The sequence below is a fragment of the Carcharhinus amblyrhynchos genome, chromosome 14 (genome assembly GCF_965287045.1).
Source record: "Carcharhinus amblyrhynchos chromosome 14, sCarAmb.v2.hapA, whole genome shotgun sequence".
Lineage (NCBI taxonomy): Eukaryota > Metazoa > Chordata > Chondrichthyes > Carcharhiniformes > Carcharhinidae > Carcharhinus > Carcharhinus amblyrhynchos.
This window is the reverse complement of record NC_137337.1, coordinates 8,528,162-8,553,533: the sequence shown is the minus strand read 5'-3', so window position 1 is coordinate 8,553,533 and position 25,372 is coordinate 8,528,162. Positions and strand designations below refer to the sequence as shown.

Below are 25,372 nucleotides of genomic sequence, written 5' to 3'. Positions count from 1 at the left end.
ATCAAATAAACTGGTTGGACTTTAACCTGGTGTTGTGAGACTTCTTCCAGAGAAATTTACCCAGGCCCTCTTCACTGTCTCATCCCCGCAACCCCACACACGTTCAACATGGCTAAAACACCTAACCTGCACAGCCTTGCAGTGTGGGAGGAAACTGGAGCACCCGGAGGAAACCCATGCAGACATGGGGAGAACATGCAACCTCCATACAGACAGACACCCAAAGTTGGAATTGAACCCAGGTCCCTGGCACTGTGAGACTGCGGTGCCACCGTGATGTCCACATTTAACACAGCTAATTCCCCATCCTGCCCTCCCCACCCCCCACGGACAATTAATTATTGGTTTGTTGACTGATGCGGGAATGGTTTAGCTTAATTGGTCTTGACTGTGAGTTCGTTTAGTCTGGCTTCACTTCTGTCAGTGACTGAACCTGAACGATCGATTATTTTAATGACAAAAATCGTAAAGATAGGTAGAGGTAGGGCAGCATTTTGTTCATTTCCTCCAGTCTCGCATCATAGCTTCAAACTGCTTCATAGAAACCCTACAGTGCCGAAAGAGGCCATTCGGCCCATCGAGTCTGCACCAACCACAATCCCACCCAGGCCCTACCCCCATATCCCTACACATTTGCCTGCTAATCCCTCTAACCTATACATCTCAAGACACCAAGGACAATTTTAGCATAGCCAGTCAACCTAACCTGCACATCTTTGGACTGTGGGAGGAAACCGGAGCACCCGGAGGAAACCCACGCAGACACGAGGAGAATGTGCCAACTCCACACAGACAGTGACCCAAGCTGGGAATCGAACCCTGGCCCCTGGGGCTGTGAAACAGCAGTGCGAACCACTGTGCTACTGTGCCCCCCCGTGGGGTTGATACAGGAAGGATGTTCCTGACACTGGGGGTGTCCAGAACCTGGGTCACACTATAAGGCTGCATGGTAAGCCTTTTAGGATTGAGATGGGGAGGAGTTCCTTGACCAGGAGTCTGTGTAATTCACAACCACAGAAAACAGTTGAGCCAATGTGGTGATACAGTGATTAGCACTGCTGTCTCATGCCACCAGGGACCCCGGTTTGATTCCCTACTTGGGTCACTCTCTGTGCAGAGTCTGCACATTCTCCCCGTGTCTGCGTGGGTTTCCTCCCACAATCCAAAAGACATGCTGGTTCGGTGCATTGGCCATGCTTAAATTCTTCCTCAGCGTTACCCGAACATGCGTCGGAGTGTGGTGACTAGGGGATTTTCACAGTAACTTCATTGCAGTGTTAATGTAAGCCTGCTTGTAACATGAATAAATAAACTGTTGGTGCAAAGGGGATCAAAGGATATTGGGGGGGGGGGGGTGGGGGGAAGGTGGGAACAGGCTACTGAGTTGGACAATCAGCCATGATCGTAATGAATGGTGCGGAACAGGCTCGAAGGACTAAATGGCCTCCTGCTGCTCCTATTTTCTACGTTGTGACAATGTACACCGATTCCTATCTTGATGGCAAAACACTGAATGTATTCAAGAGGCAGCTAGATATAGCGAGTGGGATCAAAGGTCACGGAGAGAAAACAGGATTAAGGTATTGAGTTGGACGATCAGCCATGATCATGATGAATGGTGGAGCAGGCTCGAAGGGCCAAATGGCCTCCTCCTGCTCCTATCTTCTATGTTTCTGTGTTTAATTTTTGTTTGTCGATATCCTTTGTTTCTCAGTCTGGTCTCCAGGATTTTTCTTTCTCTTAAACATGATGGATCCTTGTCTTCCTGCAGATACATCCACTATGTGTTTGATCTGGGAAACGGGCCAAACGTTATCAAGGGGAACTCTGAAAAAGCCTTGAGTGACAATCAGTGGCACAACGTAGTTATCACGAGGGACAACAGCAACACTCACACGCTGAAGGTGGACGCCAGATCCGTGACACAGATCATCAATGGTGCCAAAAACCTGGACCTGAAAGGTGAGCTTCTCCTAACTTAGCCCCCTTCCCAAAAACCACCCCCCCCACCCCCACAAGCCAATTCTGTCGGTTCAACGATATAATAAATGAAATTACACTCATCTCACTATTTGAAGAGGGTCTAACCTCACTGACAAACCCCAGGATGTTGGCAAACTGGTGCCCACCACCCCCCTCACCACCACCACCCCAAGAAATCATACACCGCTGCTTCCCCTCTCCCCGCCCCCAAACCCAGGAAATTGTGAAACCTGACTGTAACATGGTAGAAAAAGGATTAAATCCGGATTAGCTGGGGAGGGATTGGGGCACCCACCTCAGGAGGGCCAAGTCAGTCATTAAAATGCTAAACTGTGGCTCCGTGCTGTAGATTTTGTGATTTTAGCGTGACGCCACCAGCAGGGGGCAGAATCTTGTTGAGATTTGGTGGGGGGGGAGGGTGTGGAGGGAGAGGTGGAGGGGGGGGGGGGGGAGGTGGGAGGGCCACATCTGCTGGCCAGCCAGTCAGAGGCTCACAGTTGTTCCGTTAAGCAGTGCCACAGAAGAGAGGCCATGGCTGAAGTAGGCCATGGTGGGATTTGAACCCATGTCCCCAAGGTGTCAGTCTGTGCCTTGGTTTACTGGCTCAGTGACATTACCACTATATCATCGTCTCTCTTCGCATAAAATAACATTGGGCAAAATCTTGTAGCTGGCGAGATTTTCTTATCCCACTAAAGTGGGCGCTGAATTCTTCATCCTTACTTGCAGAATGCTGGTAAGATCACGCCCATTACATCTAATATAGAGAGATAATGGCCAGAATTTTACCATCCCGCTCGCCTCCGGAATCGGAGTGGGCGAGGGGCGGACAATGGGAAGGTCCGTTGACCCGGGGAATGGGACTTCATGGTTTCAGGACAAGTGAGGCCGTAAAATCCCGCCCAAGATATTTAACTTATTGAGTTGCAAGAGATGTGCTTTGGAACTCGAGAATGCCTTGCTTCAAAGATTTCAAAAATCTTCAAAGTACAATTTTGTCTTTTAAAAAGCGTTTAGACAGTTACATGGGTAAGATGGGTATACAGGGATGTGAGCCAAACACGGGCAATTGGGACTAGGTTAGGGGTTAGAAAATGGACAAGTTGGGCTGAAGGGCCTGTTTCCATGCTGTAAACCCCCATGGCTTTGACTCTATGACTACTGCATTGTGGTAGAATTTTCCCCTTTGAGCAAGTTATTTGTAATTCTACTGCCTTTGTCTCACCAGGTGTCCTATACATTGCTGGACTGGCCCAAGGCATGTACAACAATCTGCCAAAGCTTGTCGCCTCTAGAGATGGATTTCAGGGTTGCTTGGCCTCCGTAGACCTCAATGGAAGGCTACCGGACCTGATTCATGACGCTTTGCACCGGAGTGGGCAGATCGAACGTGGATGTGAAGGTACAGGCTTTAGAAACGCTAGCTCAGGGTCTCTCGTCAACTCGAACAGTAGCTCAAACCCACACCTACACATGACTCCATCTGAGAAACTTTCCATTTTGCTAAGCGTCATCACAGTGTCTTCCATTGTAATCATTTGTTCACCACCGGACTTGTCCGTTTGATCAGTTCAGCCTCCGTTGTAGAACCTCTGCCAAACTTGTACATCCAACTGACTGCTCGTGTATGTAAAAACAGGCGTGAGACTGCTCCTTTATTTTTGGACTTATACATGTACGTTGTAAATGAGTAAATATATTATTTATCAAAAAAACAAACCCTGCCTATCATGATCTTATTTGTTTAAGAAACTTTTATTTTGCTCCCTTCACTCAATTTGCATCAAGGCGCATTTTTAAGTTTCATTGAGATCCATCAACAAGATTCAAAGCGATTTAGAAGTACGGACATGGGCTTCTGCAATGAATATTGTGCTCAAATAACTGGAAGGAGTGTATAAGTGAGACCAGTTCAATAGCTCTTTGAAACAGCCAGCATTGGCACGATGGGCTGAGTGGACTCCCTCTATGTTGTATCACAGCCATATGGACTAGAGGTTCCCATGTTGAATTTCCAATCTTTGCCAAGTTAGTTTTGACCGCAGCGGCATTTGGGGTGCTTGCTACTGACTTCAACCCCCCCCCACCGTGCCAGGTAGGGTGGTGGGATGGCAGTGGATGGGACTGGGTGAGAGCTGGGCAGGGGGCAAGTGTGGGTATTCCTGACCCTGATCCCTGCCCTGAATCGGTGATTCTGGTTCGTATGTGCAGATTTCAAGCGAGGGCCAATTTGGCCATGAGAACTCTAGGGTTCAACTTGGCGTCCAACCAAAATTCACCGAAATCTTGCTGCTGTTCTCGTTGGTGGCGTCTCACAGTCCTGCCGATGGTGGCGCCCTCCCCCCCACCACACGGTTTCCCAGCGGCACGGGGTACATTCAATGGGAAACCCCATGACAACGACGGGGCTATAAAAACCTGCCAGCACCGAGCGGTGGCCCACCAGGGAGCGGTGTGCCACCGCGAACCATGCTGCAGGGTGTGTGGGGGTGGGGGGTGTAGGAAAATCCCACCCATTATCTGGACTGGCATGAAAGCAATGGGCAGGTCGGCGAGGTCATAGTTGTTGGCACCACCATGAGTCACACATGAGACTTTACTGAGAGGAAGGAGGTTGGGGGAAAAGGAAGTCGTTGAGAGTAAAATTGTATCGAGATTGGAACTTTCTACTGAATCATTCCTGGAGCCAGCCAGAGGTGAAATTATTCCACTTCTTATATTCCTGGCCAAACCGCTTCTGCTTTCAGCCGAGGCAAATAATTTAATTTTAATTACTTCATTTCCCAGCTCCCTCCCCACCTCACCGTCCCCGCAGCAGGTTTGAGCCGGGGCCAAGCTTCATTGTGGCATCATTGGCTCAAAGTTGAAGTTAGCATCCTTCTTCATAAAAGCAATTTCCTTGTACATCTCTGATTCCAATATTGGATAACAAGAAGAGATATAAATATAGTCATTTTTTTATTATTTCCTTTATTGCGTTGTGCAGATGCCATCTGATCTCATCCGTGTGAAAGTCATAGGAGAAATAAAAAGAGAAAGATTAATTTATTGGTTATGTCGGGGGCGTAGGTTGGAGGAGGTTGTGGGGGGCAGTGGGGAACAACTAGCATCTTTTCATCATGGCATTGCAATCTCATTTTGTACATGGCCACAGTCTTTCCTAAGATATCTTAATTCACAAGAGATGGGACTTTATATACTTTATTAACATTTTATCATAAGGCAGTATTAAACAATACTAATATTCCTTTTTTACAGCTCATTCAGACTGTTCACTAACTGAACGAGTTGATTATGGTGTGAGATCAATACAGAACTGTGGAAGTTCACATAATATTTTAATATTGGATGCAATTATTTGAGATTTGCATTAGTTGTGACTTCTGTTTTTTACGTTTGACTTTGAATGAAATGCATGATGACTCTCCAATGAATTTGTATTGTGTGTCAACTACAACCTTGTCATTAGATCAGACAGATCAGCCAGCTATTGTATCTCAGTGAAAGTGGAATAGGTTCTAGACTGGACAAAGGCATCTGAAAGTCAAGTGTACATAATGCACGTCGTAACAAATGATTACTTTTCAGGATCATGTGCCTGAGCACTTTTCTCTTACTCATTTGTGGGACGTGGGTGTCGCTGGCTGACCAGCATTTATTGCTCATCCCTAGTTGCCCTTGTTCAGAGGACGGTCGTGAGTCAACCACATTGCTGTGGCTCTGGAGTCACATGTAGGCCAGACCAGGTAAGGATGGCAGATTTCCTTCCCTAAAGGACATTTTCCAACAACTGACAATGGTTTTATACTGCATACCTGGCTCGATAGACTAGAACTTTTATTTTGTGTCTGGAAATGTGAAGGGTGACCATTGAACTGAGTCATGGGATGGGACTCTACAGCCTCACTTATCCTGAAACTGTAAAATCCCACCTGAGGTCAATGGATCTTCCCATGCTCTGCCCCCCTCCTGCTCCAAATCCCATTTTGGGCATGTGGTAAAATTCCAGCCACAGGGTCTGTTGATGAACTTCTAACAAAGAAACAAAATATTTGTTAAACAAGAAAAGGTTAACTATATTACACTATTCCTTTACCCCAATTCTCTCCTTACAAATATATACAATTTTGTAAGCATAACAAAAATTATAAAGCCTATCTCATATTCTAATATTCACAGATATAACAGTCCATGCAAATCACAGGCAACCTGCAATTGGACATTGAAACCAAGTGACAGGTGCCGCCCAAAGCAAACACCATGAATTTCTCATCAAATCTCCTCAGATGCTTATCACACCGTGAGCCGATTGGTGTCATAAAAATGTCTTTCTCCCAAGGATTTCCAATTTCAACGTTCGAAGAATTCACTTTGGAATCTTCTCCTAAGTGGTGCTTTCTCTTGAATGTCTTCCACAAGGATCCACCTCCAGAATTTCAATCTCTCTTTCTGATGCTGGATTTGTAACATGCATTCAAACTTCGCCTTACCCACGCACTCTCAGACACCTAGCCATGACAATGGAACAAAACTGCTTCACAGGCCCATTGTAAGGGGTCAGAAAGCTTTGGCTGTCACCACTGATCTTCTGGCCTCTCATGAGCACCCTTTGCCGTGGTTCTGCTCTCCACAGCTTTGTCTCTTTAATTCAGAGCCTTTTCCTCTGCTCCTTAATTTAACTTCACTGAAGAATATCTTGCTCTTGTTCCTTGGCTTAACTGTCTTCCTGGGACTCTCCTTTCCTCCCACCCTTTGGTTTCAGGGCCTGTCTCCTGTTTTTTGGGGTACTCTGCTTTCTGCTGTTCCCTCCCCTGTGTCCCGTTCCTCCTGACAACTCCTTTCAACTGAACTAAAACTGTTTTCTGTTTTCTTGTGTCTCTGTGGGTCTCCTCTTGTCAGGATACAGCCCAGTTTCTCTACTTAGTGTTAACATTCTAAAAACCCTTGATAACACAGTTCTCCACTTCAAGGGTCATAAAACCTCATTAATATGCAGGTTGACAAACAAGTCCCCCCCACCCCCGCAACCCCCAGACTTACAGCCAACTATTTAAAATGAAACCAAAAATCAGGCTCCCACTTTCCCAACACATTAAAGCAGAAATATAAATTAAATGTAAACTTAAAGTTATAACTTATTCTGAGCACCTACAAATACAAATACAACAAACTTAAAATTCTCTCGTTCCAAACAAATATAATGGTTGCAGTTGTCTTGACAGCAAATATGACAATAGAATTGTTGAATCCCTACAGTGCAGAAGGAGGCCATTCAGCCCATTGAGTCTACCTACCTTATTTATCTTACCCAGGCCCTATCCCTGTAACTCCAGGTATGTATCCCGCTAACTCCCCTAACCTACACGTCTTGGAACACTAGGGGACAATTTAGCATGGCCAATCCACCAAACCTCCACATCTTTGGACATAAAGGGGAAATCTTAGTATGGCCAATCTACCTAACCTGCACATCTTTGGACTGTGGAAGGAAACCGGAGCACCCAGAGGAAACCCACACAGGCACGGGGAGAATGTGCAAACTCCACCCAGATAGTAACCCAAGGCTAGAAATGTCCTGGGTCCCTGGGACTGTGAGACATGTTCCATTTCTGTGCTGTAAGAGTAAGACACCTTTAGCAAAGTTACTGCCCATCACACAACAACAGGCTCAATACTGAGCTGAAAGATTAGAGAACAGCTACGGAAGATGGCAGACCTTGAAGAAGCTTCAAAAGTAGGCAGCATGCTGAAGAGCTGATTGCCCAGATCGTAGCAAAAGGTACGGGCACTGATGGTGCGTTGCATGTCGCATTGAGAATATGTGCACCAGAGCTAACTATCCTTCTAGCTGAGCTCTTCCACTATAGCCTCAAGACTAGTACTATGCACAAATTTATCTGTATGCACCCTATTGCAATATTTTGCCTTTACCATCATTGAGTTAGTCTGTGGTTATTTTTTTTTAATTCACTTATGGGACATGGGCGTCGCTGGTTGGGCCAGCATATATTGCCCATCCCTACTTGCCCTTGGAGGCCAATTGAGCGTCAGCTCCATTGCCGTAGCTCGAGAGTCACATGTAGACTGGGTAAGGATGGCAGATTTCCTTCCCTAAACGGCACCAGCTGGGTTTTTCTGACAATCAACAATGATTTCTTGGTCATCAGTAGATTCCTAATCCCAGATTTTTTTATTGAATTCAAATTCCACCATCTGCCATGGTGGGATTCGAACCCGGGTGCCCAGAATATTAGCTGAGTTTCTGGATTAATAGTCTAGCCATAATACCAGTAGGCCATCGCTTCCCATACTGGCAAGATAATGGAGCCCCAATACCAATGGGGCCTTCAGAGACCATGTAGCTTTTGTAAAAATCAAGGAATATAGAACCTATCGGAATGTACTTTCTATTAGTCCAAAGATGTGCAGGTTAGGATGATTGCCTATGTTAAATTGACCCAAGGGAATTAGCAGGGAGGAGTTGCACGAATAGGGCCTGGGTGGAATTGTGGTTGGTACAGACTCAGTGGGCCAAATGGCCTCCACCTGCACTGTAGGGATTCTATACAAGAAATCTTAAACAGAGGTCAGTTGGAGGATGAATTGCCAGGCTTGCAGGATCACTATACCAGAGAGGAATTTGATTGTATTATTTATAGAAATTCATAGAATTCCTACAGTGCAGAAAGAGGCCATTCGGCCCATCGGGTCTGTACCCACCACCATCCCACCCAGGCCCCATATCCCTACATATTTACCCACTAATCCCTCTAAACTAAGCATCTCAGGGCACTAAGGGGCAATTTTAGCATAGCCAATCAACCTAATCCACACACCTTTGGACTGTGGGAGGGAACCGGAGCACCCGGAGGAAATCCATGCAGACAGTGACCCGAGCCGGGAATCCTACCCAACCCATTGTGCTGGCAAGTTATTGTTACTTTTAAACATTTTATATCACATTCGCTGCGAGCAGGGTTCAAACTTGTGCGGGGAAACCCCATTGGATTTCAAGTCCGTGGCAAGTTATTGTCATTTGGTATTTCCGGCCAGTTGTATGCAAGCGATTTATGTTGTTAAGTGTCCCAATCAAAGTTTCAACAGCCAAGACCCAGAACATTGAAATTGGTGTTTTTCAAGAAAGTAGCCTGGGCCCAGCCTCCTTCCTGGAGATATTAAGTGACATGTGAAGCCTTTGTTACAATCTGTTTGGGTGATACCGGGCTGCATGCTGTTGTATCAGGAGATTCGAGGCAGCATTTCAAAGCTGTCTAGCAGTGGGATAAGTGGTGGAAGGCTGTATCTGACTCCACAAATTGATCATTGCAGACAAGTCAATTGCTCTGAGGGTTGAATCTTCTAACACATTCAGCTGTGCAATTGCTCATCAAAAAGTGATGAGTTGGAACAGCTGAGTTTTACTTTGAATGAACAGAGGTGTCAGTCTGAGTGAGGATTTGAACAGAACTAACTAGTGCTTGTGTTGAAGGGATCTCTGCTGGGGTATGCAATGCTTATGTTTGCATCTGTTATCCACAGCATAGTCGGGGTATGACTTGCTCCTGTCATTGCTTGGTGGAAATTCAAAGTAAGTTCTGTGAACAATTAACAACAACCTGCATTTACATAGCCTCAAGTATGTTGCAAAATGTTCCCAGATGCTTCACAGGGGTTCTTATCAAAGAGGTTTGACAGAGAGTCATGAAAGGAGATGTCAGGTGAACTAAAGCTCGTCCAGAGTGAAAGGTTTAAAGAGGTGATTGAAAAAAGGGAGAGAAGGCAAGGCAGAGAGGTTTGGGGGGGAGGTTTTGAGGGGGGGGGAGGTTTTGAGGGGGGGGCACGGGTGGAGAGGTTTTGAGGGGGGGTATTCCAGTGTTTTTTTTTTATTCATTCGTGGGACATGGGTGTCACTGGCTGACCACCATTTATTGCCCATCCCTAGTTGCCCTTGAGAAGGTGGTGGTGAGCTACCTCTTGAATCGCTGCAGTCCATGTTCTATTGGTTGACCCACAATGCCGTTAGGGAGGGAATTCCAGGATCTTCACCCAGCGACTGCGACGGAACGGTGATATATTTCCAAGTCAGGAAAGCAAGTGACTTGGAGGGAAACTTGCAGGTGGTGGTGTTCCCATGTATCTGTTGTCCTTCTAGATGGAAGTGGTCGTGGGTTTGGAAGGTGCTGTCTCCGGATCTTTGGTGAATTGCTGCAGTGCATCTTGTAGATGGTACACACTGCTACTACTGGAGAGATTGAATGTTTGTAGCTTAGTACGGAGGCAGCTGACAGACCATCAATGGCAGAGTGGTGAAAATTGGGGTACAAGAGATGAAGTATCGAGAGCTCAGAGTTGTGTACGGTGTAGAACATAGAACATTACAGCTCAGAACAGGCCCTTCGGCCCACGATGTTGCGCTGACCAATTAAGAGAAAAGCAATGACCCTCTAACCTAAACCAATCCCTTTCCATCCATAAACCTATCCACGGACCTCTTAAACGCCCCCAAACTAGGCGCATCTCCAACTGCAGCAGGGGCAGGGCATTCCATTCCCCCACCACCCTCTGGGTAAAGAACCTACCTCTGACATCCGTCCTATAACTACCACCCCTTAATTTAAAGCTATGTCCCCTCGTGCTAGCTTTCTCCATCTGAGGAAAAAGGCTATCACTGTCCACCCTATCTATACCTCTAATCATCTTGTATGTTTCAATAAGGTCTCCTCTTAGCCACCTTCTTTCCAACGAAAACAACTCCAAATCCCTCAGTCTCTCCTCATAGGACCTTCCCTCCATACCAGGCAACATCCTGGTAAACCTCCTCTGCACCCTTTCCAAAGCCTCCACATCCTTCCTATAATGTGGGGACCAGAACTGTACACAATACTCCAAGTGCGGCCGCACCAGAGTTTTGTACGGTTGCAACATGACGTTGCAGCTCCTAAATTCAATCCCCCTACCAATAAACGCCAAGACACCGTATGCCTTCCTAACAACCTTATCGACTTGATTTCCAACTTTCAGGGATCTATGCACATATACACCTAGATCCCTCTGTATGGTCAACTTGGTGCTGAACTCAGTCAGGATTAATCGCTGGGGCCATAGACACATGAAATTTGCTGTCCAACTTCACATGTTAGCTTGTCCAAATATGACATTCCAGAAGCCAATGTTGTACACACACGGCTTGCCATTGAATAGCAGAAGAAGCATTCTGTGTGTCCCACGTAGAAGACCAAGGATCTAGCCTGACCAGACACCATTCATCATCTTCAAATTCGAACAGTTTAGCATTCCTTTTCACAAGCTGTGCTGAATTCTCGCATCTCAGTTGTTTACATAGTCTAAAAACAAGAACTCATTACTCATCGGCCAATTGAATTCATGCATAATTGCTTTTATGTTCATATCTTTCACGGTATTTTAATACCAAAGTACTCACTCTTTGTATTTTCTGTGGTTTATATAAATATTCATCCACTGCCAAATTCCGTTTCTTAATGATTTACCAGAAAACAATTGATTAGCTGTGAGGAGAGGTTGGTGAAAGTTGGCCTGTTCTCACTGGAACGACAGCAGTTGAGGGGCTCGAGGCGTGGACAGAGTGGATAGTCAGAACTCATTTCCCAGGGTGGAAGAATCAATTATTCGGGGGCATAGGTTTAAGGGGCAAGGTTTAAAGGAGATGTACAAGGCAAGTTTTTTTTACACAGAGGGTGATGGGGAGGTAGTGGAAGCAGATATGATCATAACTTTTAAGGGGCGACTTGACAAATACATGAATAGGATGGGAATAGAGGGATGTGGTCCCCAGAAGGGTAGGAGATTTTAGTTCAGTTGGGCAGCATGGTCGGTGCAGGCTTGGAGGGCCGAAGGGCCTCTGCTGTAATTTTCTTTGCTCTTTGATTCTCAAATAGGGACAGAATAGACATTTTAAATGTAAAAGAAGCTGGTGGTCGCAGGGTAGGCAGGAATGCACAGCAAACCAAGAGAGTGAGAAGGAACCAAAGACTGAGGAAACTGGGCAGTGAGTTGCTCGATGGGGAAAACTCACAAGATCCTGATCACAAGAATCTGATTATTCATCAGTCAAATCTTCACAGGGAAGGATTCTCTCCTCTATCCATGATGGAAGGTCCCCTCTGTTCAGTTATCACGTGCGTGTGGTTTCATTTCACCCAAAGGAAATTACCCCCAATGGCAGTGCTGGCAATGTCGTGCACACGACAAGCTTGCTACTTCTACAGTGTAACTACTCGTCCATGACTTCTCCAGAAACCAAAGGGAAACTTGCCCACTGCACATACCATGTCATTACGTTCCTTCCATTTCCATGGCCAAGATCAAGGAGATTTGACACCTTGGGACTCAGTAAGACATGGTTCATACATTGTATTTTATTTTCAACTAAACTCATTTGTCTCTAAGCACAAGTTTGTTTCATGCTCACATTTGGAGTGGAAATTTGGGTTGTCACAATGGTTAGCGCGTCTGCCTCACCACACCAGGGACCCAGGTTTGATTCCTGGCTCGGGTCACTGTCTATGAGGAGTTTGCACATTCTCCTCGTGTCTGCGTGGGTTTCCTCCAGTTTCCTCCCACAGTCTGAAAGACGTGAGCGTTAGTACGTGTCTGCGTGGCTTTCCTCCGGGTGCTCCAGTTTCCTCCCACAGTCTGAAAGACGTGCCGGTTAGGGTGCATTACCCATGCTAAGTTCTCAGTCAGTGTACCCGTACAGGGGCCAGAGTGTGGCAACTGGGAGATTTTTCACAGTAACTTCATTGCAGTGTTAATGTAAGTCTACTTGGGGCTCTAATAAAGTTTTAAAAAACTTTTATACATCTGCTGAACGTTGTTAATACAGAATTTTTGTAATGTTTGCCAAATTGTACATGGACAGTAATTTATTGAGCGAGCCTATCTCTACTTGCAAGTTAATTAGCCATTTGTTAAGATTTAAGTGAATCAAATTATGTACAAATAACCAAGAAAAAAATGCATTTTACTTTAATGTTCAAAAGATTTTAAAGCTTTTTTTGATTCCAAATTTCCTTCATTTTTCATTCCACTTTTATTTTGCCAATTTTTGTAGCAATCCAACCGGAATTCTTAGAAATAGCAACTGTTCTATTTCAGACAGCTAAGTGTCCTCAGGCCAGTTACAGCTTGGCTTGGTACAAAGCAATAATCTTTGAGTTACCATAGAAACCTTAGACTGCAGAAGGAGGCCATTCAGCCCATCGTGTCTGCACCAACAACAGTCGCACCTATCTCCATGACCCCACATATTTACCCCGCTAATCCCTCTAACCTACGTATCTCACAACACCAAGAGACAATTTAGCTCGACCAATGCAACTAACTCCGCACGTCTTTGGATTGTGGAGGAAACCCACGCAGACGCGTGGAGAACGTGCATGTACCACGTAGACAGTGACCTGAGCCAGGGATCCGTTCCAGATCTCTGGAGATGAGAGGTAGCAGCGCTAACCATTGTGCTGCCCAAACATCACTCTCCCCAAACAAAACACTCCTTGGAATTCAAGGTCCCAAAATCCCAGGGTTTCGCTGAAAAGAATGGGTTTTGTAAAGGGCCCGTACCAGAGTTCTCCCAAACACTTAATGATTCATAGAAACATAGGAGCAGGAGGAGGCCATTTGGCCCTTCGAGCCTGCTCCGCCATTCATCATGATCATGGCTGATCGTCCAACTCAATAGTCTAATCCTGCTTTCTCCCCATAACTTTTGATCACATTCACCAAGTACCAAGTCTAGCTGCCTCTTGAATATGTTCAATGTTTTGGTATTTTCTGTGGTAATGAATTCCACAGGGTCACCATTCTTTGGATAAAGAAATATCTCCTCACCTCCATCCTAAATGGTCTACACTGAATCTTCAGACTGTGACCCCTGGTTCTGGACTCCCCCACCATCAGAAACATCCTCCCTGCATCTACCCTGTCTAGTCCTGTTAGAATTTTATAAGTCTCTATGAGATCCCCCTCATTCACCTGAACTCCAGCAAAAACAATCCTAACCTAGTCAATCTCTCCTCATATATCAGTCCTGCCATCCCTGGAATCAGTCTGGTAAACCTTCACTACACTCTAAGTAGAGCAAGAACATCCTGCTTTGGAAAAGGAGACCAAAACTGTACACAATAGTCTAGGTGTGGCCTCATCAAGGCCCTATATAATTGCAACATCTCTGCTCCTGTACTTGCAAACTCTCACAATAAAGGCCAACATGCCATTTGCTGCCTTTACCCCGTGCTGCACCTGCATGCTTACCTTCAGTGACTAGTGCACAAGGACACCCAGGTCCTGCTGCACACTTCCCTCTCCCAATTTACAGCTGTTGAATAGTTCTGTTGCCAGATCAATGCTAATTTCCGTCAGTATTCCTTGTCGGATAGACCACGTACGTGAGAGTGTTGCACAAGCTCAGGATTGAGTTGAGTTGTGACTCCCTGTGCAATTGTTAATAACCTGTCAGATCGTCTCTCCATCTAGATTGCCACATGAGAAATGGTCATGGATGACTGCTGTGGGATTGGGGACTGATAACGGTTCCTTGGACAAGGTGGGACCAGTTTGTCTTAGGGCCAAGTAGATCTTCCCTGGTGGCTGCAGATTTAATCCATTTTTGAAGGGGAGTAAAAGAAATGAAATTGTGTTTGAAGTCTTTAGTCAGTTCCTTAATTAGCATAGAAATAGAGCAGCAAGGAGCCATGTTAGCATCTATAATTAAGGCCTAAGTCCCGTCACAGTGGAACAAAAATAGATACATATACCATGAACCAGCTCATGTTAATTGTTTTGCAGCTTTATGTACTGTCAGAAGGAAGCCATTTGAAGACCTGCAAAAAAATGGAATTAGCATTGTTCAAAATTCCTCTTCAGAATAAAATCAGACTCTTAGTTTGTCCATATTTCAGGATGATGATTAGGATGGCAAAGTTAATACTGATAGGAACAATGCAAACATGTGAAAGTAAGGAGGGGGGAAAAGGTCCATTCCACATGTCCATTCCTTTGGTTACCATTCCTCTTGCATGATCCTCTTGAAAGATATTGGAGTCACGGATACCTAAGGATAGGCAGTCGAGTATTCGTAAGCAATTTTACAACAGTTGGCTAAGTTTGTTTAAAGGAGGAACAGTTTTGATATTGTGCATTGGCGAAATCGGCTCCAAAGGTATAGAACCCAAGATAGCTCACTGATCTCAGAGGCTGAATGGATGGTTGGTCCAGAGTGGATTGATCTCAGTAGCTGCTGAGAGCGGAGCTATTCCCTGTACTCGCAAACTCGTCTTCCTCATTGATTCTTGGACCATATTCCATCTGAGGAAGGCTTGGCAAGGACAGCCCCCTGTCTCCCAGCACTCATTATTATAATTCATTTCTCAGGGCTGGCTTCGTGTCATTCGCTGGTTCTTTGTGACCAATGGACACCAGGAAATGTGGCCGAGATTTCAGAGTGGTCACCTCTACAGCGCAGGGAACCGGGAAGATCCCGGCGGCAGGGAGGGCTAGAAAATCCTGTCCATGTTTTCTTACTGATGCAATTGGCACTGACATCTTACTGATACAGTTAGCACTGACAAAGTTGCTTTCCATACGTGTGATGGCAGGGTGGCATTGCTGCCTTGCAGATCCAGAGACCGGGGTTCGATTCCTGGTTTGGGTCACCATCTGTGTGGAGTTTGCACCCTCCCCCGTGTCTGTGTGAGTTTCCTCTGGGCGCTCCGGTTTCCACCCGCAGTCCAGTGACGTGCAGATTAGGTGGATCGGCCATGCGAAATTGCCTCTTTGTGTCCTAGGATGTGTAGGTTAGAGGGATTAGTGGGGTAAATATGTGGGGTTACAGGGAAGGGGCCTGGGTAGGATTGTTGTTGGTGCAGACTTACGGGGATGGAGCTTGGGTAGGATGCACTATTGGAGATTCGATGCAGACTCGATGGACCGAATGGCCTCCTTTTGCACTGCAGGAGTCTATGATGATTTTGTATTTTTCAATTTCATACAGCTCAATGCGCGGATCTTTTAGCTTTGAACGTTTTGCAGAACATCTTCGCTCAATCTGCGAGCATTTGCCATTCCAATTCACCATGTTCACATTTCTGTCCTCTACCTGCCACAATTACGCTGAAACCCAACGTAAGCTGAAGGAACAGCACCTCATCTTCTGATTGGACACTTGACAGCATTCTGAATTTAACACTGAATTCAACAACTTCCGACCAGGAACTCTGTCTTCCATTCTGATTAGTTTCCAGCCACCCCCTCCCAGGACAACTCTGTAACTTGTTCTCATGTTTTGCTCTGGGAGTGCTGAACCCTGTTTCTGCTATTAGGCCAGACAGCAGAATGTGCTATCTGCCACCATTAGCCACTTCTTTCATCATTAACACTATCGGTAACACTCCTTTTGTTATGTTCTCTCTCCTGGGCTCCTGCCTACCCTTGAACTTCTACATAGAAACATAGAACATTACAGTACAGTACAGGCCCTTTGGCCCTCAATGTTGTGTCGAGCTACGTCCAATCCCAAGATCAAGCTATCCCCTCCCTATAATTCTGGTGTGCTCCATGTGCTTATCCAATAACCACTTGAAAGTTCCTAAAGTGTCCAACTCCACTATCACAGCAGGCAGTGCATTCCACACCCCAACCACTCTCTTAGTGAAGAATCTACCTCGGACATCCCTCCTATATCTCCCACCATGAACCTTATAGTTATGCCCCCTATAACAGCTACATCCACCCGAGGAAATAGTCTCTGCACGTCCACTCCATCAATCCCTCTCATCATCTTATAAACTGCTATTAAGTCGCCTCTCATCCTCCTCCGCTCCAAAGAGAAAAGCCCCAGCTCCCTCCAAACCAGGCAGTATCCAGTGAATCTCCTCTGCACTGTCTCCAATGCTTTCACATCCTTCTTATAATGAGGTGACCAGAACTGAACACAATATTCCAAATGTGGTCTCACCTCCTTCTATTTTGTTCCACCTGCTGCAACCCCTCTCTTCAATCTGTCATGTTTCTAACTCTCTCCAACTCTGAAGAAGAGTCGTGCAGACTCAAAATGATGTTTCTCTCTCCATAGATGCTGCCTGACTTGTTGAGTTTTCTACCCACCCCTGGCCACTGCTGCAGGCAATTAGAAATCTTGGGGTCTGACTTCATATAGCTGTGTGTCTCTGGTTAAGGGTTTCCTCAGAAGAAACTCTTCAAAAATGAAAATATAACAACAATTATTCCAACTTATAAATCAAAGAAAGGGTTTAATAAAGAAACTTCATTAGTTCAAACTTGGGGCCACTCCAAGCTCTCCACAATTCCAAACAGGTTCTTATTTATAATCAATCAGCTGACTATTAATTCATTCTGCAAGTGGTTCCATGGTTTATTGGGTCAGCTGACGCTTACAGCTTGTTACCATTGGTCACATTACATCCATTACAAAGTTGTCACCAGTTAGATTCGAACAGTTAAAAACGCTGGTGAAAATGAAGCTGGAGGAAAGACATCCTTTCTCTCTCTGCCACCACCTAACAAGTTATAAGGAAAGCAATAAGGTGACTTTCGTTTGCTTCTGCCCACAGCATTTGATGTTGGGTGTATGAGTGTGGAAATCAGATACACTTACACTTGCTCAGTCAGAGGGATGAACAGAGTTTTCTTGTTGACATCTGTCTGAGTCAATCAATTTTGGACCTGTCACACAGACTAAGTTTGTTGCCAGTGGCTTAATGAGTACGGCAAGAGAGAGTAATTCCCCTGCTGCATTGTTGGAAGGCTTTCCATCTGTTTAAGCTGTTGCTGTTAGACATCACCATGTGAAGACACTGGTCCACCTGCAGTGGGTGATGATGAAATGATTTAGGAAAAGAAATCTCTTCTTTCATGTTAACATAACAGTGCTTCAACCATTCAAAGTCAGGCCCAAGGGTATTCATGAATATATATATATGTGTGTGTGTGTGTGAAGACCAGTTGCATTAATGTTTCATGGTCGTTCCAAGTTGGAAGGTGCTGGTGCCCTACTTACAACATAAAACCAGTTTCGGGTTGTCAGTGGGTGGGAGTTTCTCCCCCGCTTTCTCTCTCCACCACTCCCTGAACCATGTTTTCCAGCAATGGAAGCAGCTCGCCAACTGGATCTTCCAGTCCTGCTGACGTTTGTCTTCCAGCCCCACCGCCAAGGACTCTACCGCCCTGGGGCTGACTTTGGCAGGACTGGAAGACTCGTCAGTCAGAAGGGCTGGAAAATGCCGCCCATTGTTTTAAAGGCATTATTTTAATACTGCCACAATTTTTTTTCTTGTTCGCTGGTTGTTGGTGTTTTGTCTGTGTCCCTGACCAGGGCAGTCCCTTTACTCATCGCGGCGTCTCACCAATGGGAAGCTTTGTACCAGTGCAGGAGAATTGATTGCTTTGTCAGCAGTTCGCTGGTAAATTCCTGGACGCTGTGAATGGCACTATGGTGCTCAAGGAGATCGCAGGTTCACTCTTTGCTTTTCACAGGGGGAGTTAATTTTGGTAGTAGAGGTGATAGTTTTTGTGAAGAGAAGATTGTAGATTGGCCTCAGTGCCCTTATTATGAGGAAGGAGGGGGTGGCAAACACTCCAAACTTTACTTTAAGCCAGGGAGGATTCAATACCTTCAGGACAGGAATCATAGAACCCGTACAGAGCAGAAGGAAACCATTCAGCCCATCGAGCCTGCACCGACCCTCTGACTGCATCCTACCCAAACCCTATCCCCAAAACCTCCATGTATTTACCCAGCTCATCTCCGTAACCTACACATCTTGGGCTTCTAAGGGGCAATTTAGCATGGCCAATCCACCTAACAGACACATCTTTTGGATGCACCTGGAGGAAACCCGCACAGACACAGGGAGAACGTGCAAACTCCACCCAGACGGTGACCCAAGCCGGGAATCGAACCCGGGTCCCTGACACTGTGAGGCAGCAGTGATAACCACTGTGCTGCCTGAAGGAGGAGGTTTTAAAACAAAGATGTAGTGTTGGAACAACCTAGCACAGAATCATAGCCTGCAGGCAGGAGGAGGATATTTGGCCCATCGAGCCTGCACCGATAACAATCCCACCCAGACCCTATCCCCCATAACCCCACGTATTTACCCTGCTAATCCCCCAAACACGGAGGGTCAATTTAGCATGGCCAATCAACCTAACCCGCACGTCTTTGGAGGAAAGTGGAGCACCTGGACGAACCCCATTCAGACATGGGGAGAATGCGCAGATTTCGCACAGACAGTGACCCAAGTCAGGAGTCGGTGCAGACTCGATGGGCCGAATGGCTTCCTTCTGCACTGTAAGGATTCTATGATTCCTGTCCTGAAGATGTTGAATCCTCCCTGGCTTCAGGGAAGCTTGGAGTGTTTACCCCCCACTCTTTCTTGGAATAAGGGGGCTTGAGGCCAATCTACAACCCTTTGTTCAGGCAGGCTACCACCTCTACAGTCACTGCTGTGAGGCAGCAGTGCTAACCATTGTGCAGCTCTGACAGCATCTGTGGAGAGAGAAACTAAGCTAGTATTTCGAGTCCAAGGTTAGTCTTCTTCAGAACGAGGTCTTTGAGTTCTGAAGCAGCGTACGTTTGACTCAAAAAGAAATATTAACAGGGTCTCTCTCTCTCCCCACACGTGCTGCCAGACCTGTTGGGTTGCTCCTGTCTCTTTTCCAGATCTCTGGTATCTGACGTATTAAGAGAGACAGTTTAGACAAGTGGGATAAAGACGTCAGTCTGTTTCTGGAGCAGGTTGTTATGACCTGGAGTGCCTGCAGGGGCAGTAAGCACAGGAGCAGCAATAACTCTGGAAAAAGGAATTGGAGTAAGACTGGAAGAAGAAAAATGGAGGCGTGCTGTGAAGAAAACGTTCAGGAGTTGGACCTAATTGGACAGCTTTTTCAGTGAAGCGGAGCAGTCACAATGGGCCGAATGGCCGCCTCCTGTGCCCTATCTTTGCATCCAGCAGCTGAAACAGCTCCGTAATGTGATCTTCTCGTGTAATCTTTCTTGAAGATCAAATGAATATGTGAAATTAGACACATTACGTGGAGGGAAAGGAGATCAAAGATGAAGGTATTAAATGAAGACTGACCAGAATTTTCTTTATTGGTACATGGGACGTGGGCATCGCTGGTTAGTCCAGCATTTATTGCCCATCCCTGAGGCATTTTAAGAGTCAACCACATTGCTGTGGCTCTGGAGTCACATGTAGGCCAGACCAGGTAAGGACAACAGATTTCCTTCCCTAAAGAACATCATTGGACCAGATGGGTTTTTCCAACAATTGACAATGGTTTCATGGTCATCATTAGACTCCTAGTTCCAGACTTTTTAAAATTGAATTTAATTGTCACCATCTATCTTGGTGGGATTTGAACATGGGTCCCTGGAGCATTACCCTGGGATTACTAGTCCAGTAAAAATACCACTATGCCTCTGCTAACAATTGCCAAAAGAAGAGCAAACCTTTCTCATTTGTAATAAGTATCCATTATCTTCTGTGCCTATTGATCAGACTCCCATTGTGATAAGTAGTGCAGTGATGGGTATTCTCCCCCATCAATAGTTTCTCTGAATGACATTTCTCCTGATCCTTAGTTCTATCAAGTGCTATTTGCTGTAGGTGTTGTGGATGTACTTACAACCACATGGATTCTTGAACGACCTGCCTTGTTGAGTTTTATTTCAACACTGCACTGGCACACGACGAACCACCATAAAATCAAAACTGCAGAGAAAAACACGTTTTGTGAGCGAAGCATGTTTCTACCATTTTGTTCTGTTGCAGTGTGACTTTATTTTTGAATCATAGAGTCCTGCAGTGCTGAAGGAGGCCATTTGGCCCATCAAACGTTCACCGATCATAATTCCACCCTATCCCCATAACCCCATGCATTTACCCTAGCTGGTCCCCCTGACACTAAGGGTCAGTTTAGCATAGCCAATCCACCTAACCTGCACATCTTTGAAATGTGGAAGGAAATCAGAGCACCCGGAGGAAACCCACGCAGACACGGGGAGAATGTGCAGACTCTACATGGACAGGGATTCGAGGCCGGGAATCGAACCCGAGGGTCCCTGGCGCTGTAGTGGCGCAGCAGAGCTAACCACTGTGCTGCTGTGCCACCCGTAGATTTTTGTTATATTTTTATTTTTTTCTTAAAATGACTCTGGTTTCTGCTCTGATGTATAAAAAAAAATACTACTTTTGAGTTAGCTTTGGTAAGTGTTTAGTTGGGCAAGTAATTTGTAATCACTGAGACCAGCTCAGGAAAGCCACATGTCGCAGGGAACTGTAAAGCGAAGCTTGGATGCCAGTTGGCACACGGTAAGTGTACAGATCACATTACTATCACTTGCCTGAACTATAAACACTCTCACCTTCTGTATGTGCTTGCTGATTACATTAACATATTAAAGCTGCATGTTTATAATTTTCCAAAATAACTGCATTGTTTGCTTTCAGTAACGCTTAACTAATCTTTGCTATTATTTTGCTTCTGTGTTTTTTTTTCACCAACAAAGTTCAGTTGACCAAGGCAGATCTACAAGGTAGAAAGTTATGTTTCATTCTAGACTTGACTGAAAGTTGCTCTGAGTCGTGTCTTGTGCTACTTGTTCCTGCACTTTTCCAAAACAAAAACCCACTGGTTCGTATTTTTTGTTTTAAATATTCATTTCTCCAATGCAAACCTCGAAGACTTGTTCTATCAAATCCAATTGGGAAACATCATAAATTGTGCCCACTGATCTGACCGTTCCAATCCCACTGTTACTCTTGACTATGAATTCCTTGTGTAGTTATGGGGATGAAGTCGTGATTTTCGTTCTCCTCCTGTCCTGCGACGTGGTTATTAACCTCGATCGTATGTGACTCACTGCTTGCACCAAAGTGAGAATGGCTGTATCCATAATTAAATAACCAAACGTCCGCTGTTTGAATTGATGAATATCGGTCCAACTCACTCAAGCCTGGTGCTATCATAGAAGGCTACAGTGCAGAAGGAGGCTATTTGGCCCATCGAGTCTGCATCGATAACAACCTCACCCACTTCCTATCCCTGTAACCCCACGTATTTACCCTGCTAATCCCCCTGACACTAAGGGTCAATTTAGTATTGCCAACCCACCTAATCAGCATATATTTGGAGTGTGGGAGGAAACCAGAGCACCTGACCGAAACCCACACAGACACGGGGAGAACGTGTAAACTCCACACTGACAATGACTCGAGGCTGGAATTGAACCTAGGTCACTGGCGCAGTGAGGCACCAGTGCTAACCACTGTGCCACCATGCCGATGTTGGTTGCCTTCTCTACTCTGAACATGGTTGCGAAACAGTGGGCGCAAAACATTCCTGGGCAGTCCCTTGAGGTTGATTTGCTTTCACTCTGGCTCTGAGGCAGCCGCCAATTGTGTGACCTGCAGCCTCTGACCAGTGTGGGGCAGGTGGCGCTTGGTGAGATGGGTAGCTGTTTGGAGGTTCGTACACTCCCTCTGATGCCTTGACTTGCACGCTGTGCTTCTGATGCAACCTCTCGATGTCGTTGGCCTCTCAATCCCAAGTGAACCATCTCCATTTTGCTCAGTCACAGACTAGGATCTCCTAGTGGGGATGTTTGACCTCTTAAGGGATGTTATGAGGATACCCCTAAAATGTTTCCAGTATCCTCCTGAGAGTCGCCTACCATGACCTAGATCCAAGTAGAACAGCCGATTCCAAAGCAACTCTTCCAGGCTGTATATCAGTGTCTAACTGGCAGCAGTATAGACAGTCAACCTGTAAATAATTATTTTTTTCAAAATCTAGTGCGTGAGAAATACCAAACAATTACTGTGGTTGAAATCTCACACTCTCTTTAGAGCTGAACACAACAATGATGGAAATTCCTTTTCCAGCTATTTTTGTAACTGTTAATTCCACTTATTTCAAGAAGATCTCGGTTTTCATATAACAGGCAGGCAAAAGAACTCCTTCAGAATGTGATGGTACATCTTCACATCGAACAAAACCGTTTCAACTCCAATGTTCTGCAGTGAGCAAAAACCTGATACGCCCCACTTTTTCCCAAAGGTAGGGGAGTGTAAAACTATAGGTATAGATTTTAGGCGAGAGGAGAGAGATACAAAAGTGTCCAGAGAGGCAGTTTTCTCACACAGGAGGTGGTGAGTGTCTGGAACGAGCTGCCAGAGGTAGTAGTAAAGGTGGGTACAATTTTGTCTTCCAAAAAGCATTGAGACAGTTACATGGGTATAGAGGGATATGGGCCAAATGTGCACAATTGGAACTAGTTTAGTGGTTTAAAAATTGGGTGGCATGGACAAGTTGGGCCGAAGGGCCTGTTTCCCTGCTGTAAACCTCTAAGACAATTTTTGGAACTTCAACCAAGTGAGACCTTTCTTTGTAGTTCTTTGTACTGAATGTGACTGTCGCTGGGAAGGCTAACATTGATTGCCCACCCCTCATTCCCCTTGCATAGATGGTAGTTTTGTGAGGAAGATATTCCCTCAGGGCTATATGGAATCATAGAATCCCTACGGTGCAGAGAGAGAGGCCATTTAGCCCATCGATTCTACACTGACCACAATCCCATCCAGGCCCTATTCCCAAAACCCCCACACCTTTATCCTGCTAATCTCCCTGACACTAGGGTCAATTTAGCACGGCCAATCAACCTAACCAGCACATCTTTGGACTGTGGGAGAAACCAGAGCACCCAGAGGAAACCCACACAGACACGGGGAGAATGTGCAGACTCCACACGGACAGTGACCCCAGCTGTTCTCCTCGTGTCTGCCTAGGTTTTCCTCCGGATGCTCCGGTTTCCTCCCGCACTCCAAATATGTGCGGGTTAGGTTGATTGACCGTACTAAATTGTTTCTTAGTGTCAGGAGGAGTAGCAAGGTAAGTACGTGGGGTTACAGGGATAGGCCTGGGTGAGATTGTTGCCGGCGCAGGCTCAATGGGCCAAATGGCCTCTTTCTGCATTGTAGTGATTCCATGAGCTTTGACGAGTTCCAGCATTGTAAGTTTCTGTGATGGAGGGGGTGAATGTTTAAGGTGGTGGACTAGCTGCTTTGTCCTGGATGGTGTCAAGCTTCTTGAGTGTTGGAGTTCCACCCATCCAGGCAAGTGGAGAGTATTCCATCACACACCTGACTTGTGCCTTGTAGATGGCGGACAGGCATTGGGGAGTCAGGGGCTGTTACTTAGTGCAGAATTCCCATCTTCTGACCTGCTCTCGTAGCCACCGTGTCGACGTGTCCCATCCAGTTAAGTTCCTGGTAAACTCCAGAGTATTGAGGGTGTGGTATTCATCTCACACGCAATGTATCTGGGGAGAAAAGGTACTTGCATTCGCAATGAGCCCTTCGGGGCCTCGGGATGTTTCATGGCTGAAGTATTTCTGGGGTGCGGTCGATATTGTAATGTGGGAAATCCAGCAGTCAGTTTGTCCAGAGCTAATTTCCACGTACTGCAATGTGAAAATAACTAGACAGGGGGTGTGATTTTATGGCCTCAAAGATCATAAAATCCCGTCCGAGGCCAATGGAGATTTCCGTTCTGGGAACCTCAGGGTCTCGGCTGTGGTGTTTTAGTGAATTAATTGAATAATAAATATGCTCGATTAAAGGAGGCATTTTGGAGCATCATGCCTGTGCCAGTTTGGGCGGCACAGTGGCTAGCACTGCTGTCTCCCATCTCGGCTTGGGTCACTGTCTGTGTGGAGTTTGCACATTCTCCCCGTGTCTGCGTGGGTTTCCTCCCACAGTCCGAAAGACATGCTGGTTAGGATGCATTGGCCGTGCTAAATTCTCCCTCGGTGTACCCGAACAGGTGCCAGAGTATGGCGACTAGGGTATTTGCACAGTAGCCTTATTGCAGTGTCAATGTAAACCTTACTTGTGACACTAATGAATAAACTTTAATTTTAGCTCTTTGAAAGCTATCCAATTTGAATTCTTTCGCAGGACTCGGGTGTCGCTGGCTAGGTCAGCAAATATTGCCCATCCCTTATCACCCTTGATGGAGTGGCTGAGCCGCTACAGTCCATGTGGTGTGGGTAAACCCACAATACTGTAATGGTGGGAGTTCCAGGGAGTTACTGTCCTTCTAGACAGTAAAGGTCACGGGTTTGGAATCTTGGTGAGTTGCTTCCTGTAGAACCGACCGTGCCCCATTGCCCCTGGTGGTCCGTCCTCCTTCTGGTTGGCCAGCAGCTCTCTGAGGCAGGACTTCCTCCTGGAGAGCGATCAAAGTCTCACCTCGGAATGAATGAAGAACCGTCAGCGCAAAATTAAAGCAGGGTCAGACATTTCAGCTCAACTACAGGAGAGCCCAC

The 25,372-nt window shown here is 45.9% G+C and overlaps 1 protein-coding gene across 25 annotated transcripts in view; it reads left to right on the top strand.

The window, feature by feature from the left end:
• Window positions 1–25,372, top strand: part of nrxn3a (neurexin 3a) — a 1,599,218-nt gene that overhangs the window by 688,911 nt on the left and 884,935 nt on the right. For all 25 annotated transcript variants that reach the window (XR_013888541.1, XR_013888540.1, XM_080202257.1 and 22 more), the window contains 2 exons: window positions 1,772–1,962; window positions 3,212–3,385. Coding sequence is in view for 23 of the 25 variants with exons in the window: in XM_080202257.1 (XP_080058383.1) it covers window positions 1,772–1,962; window positions 3,212–3,385 (365 nt within the window). In the remaining 2 variants the exon portion in view is untranslated. The remainder of the gene's footprint in view (window positions 1–1,771; window positions 1,963–3,211; window positions 3,386–25,372) is intronic.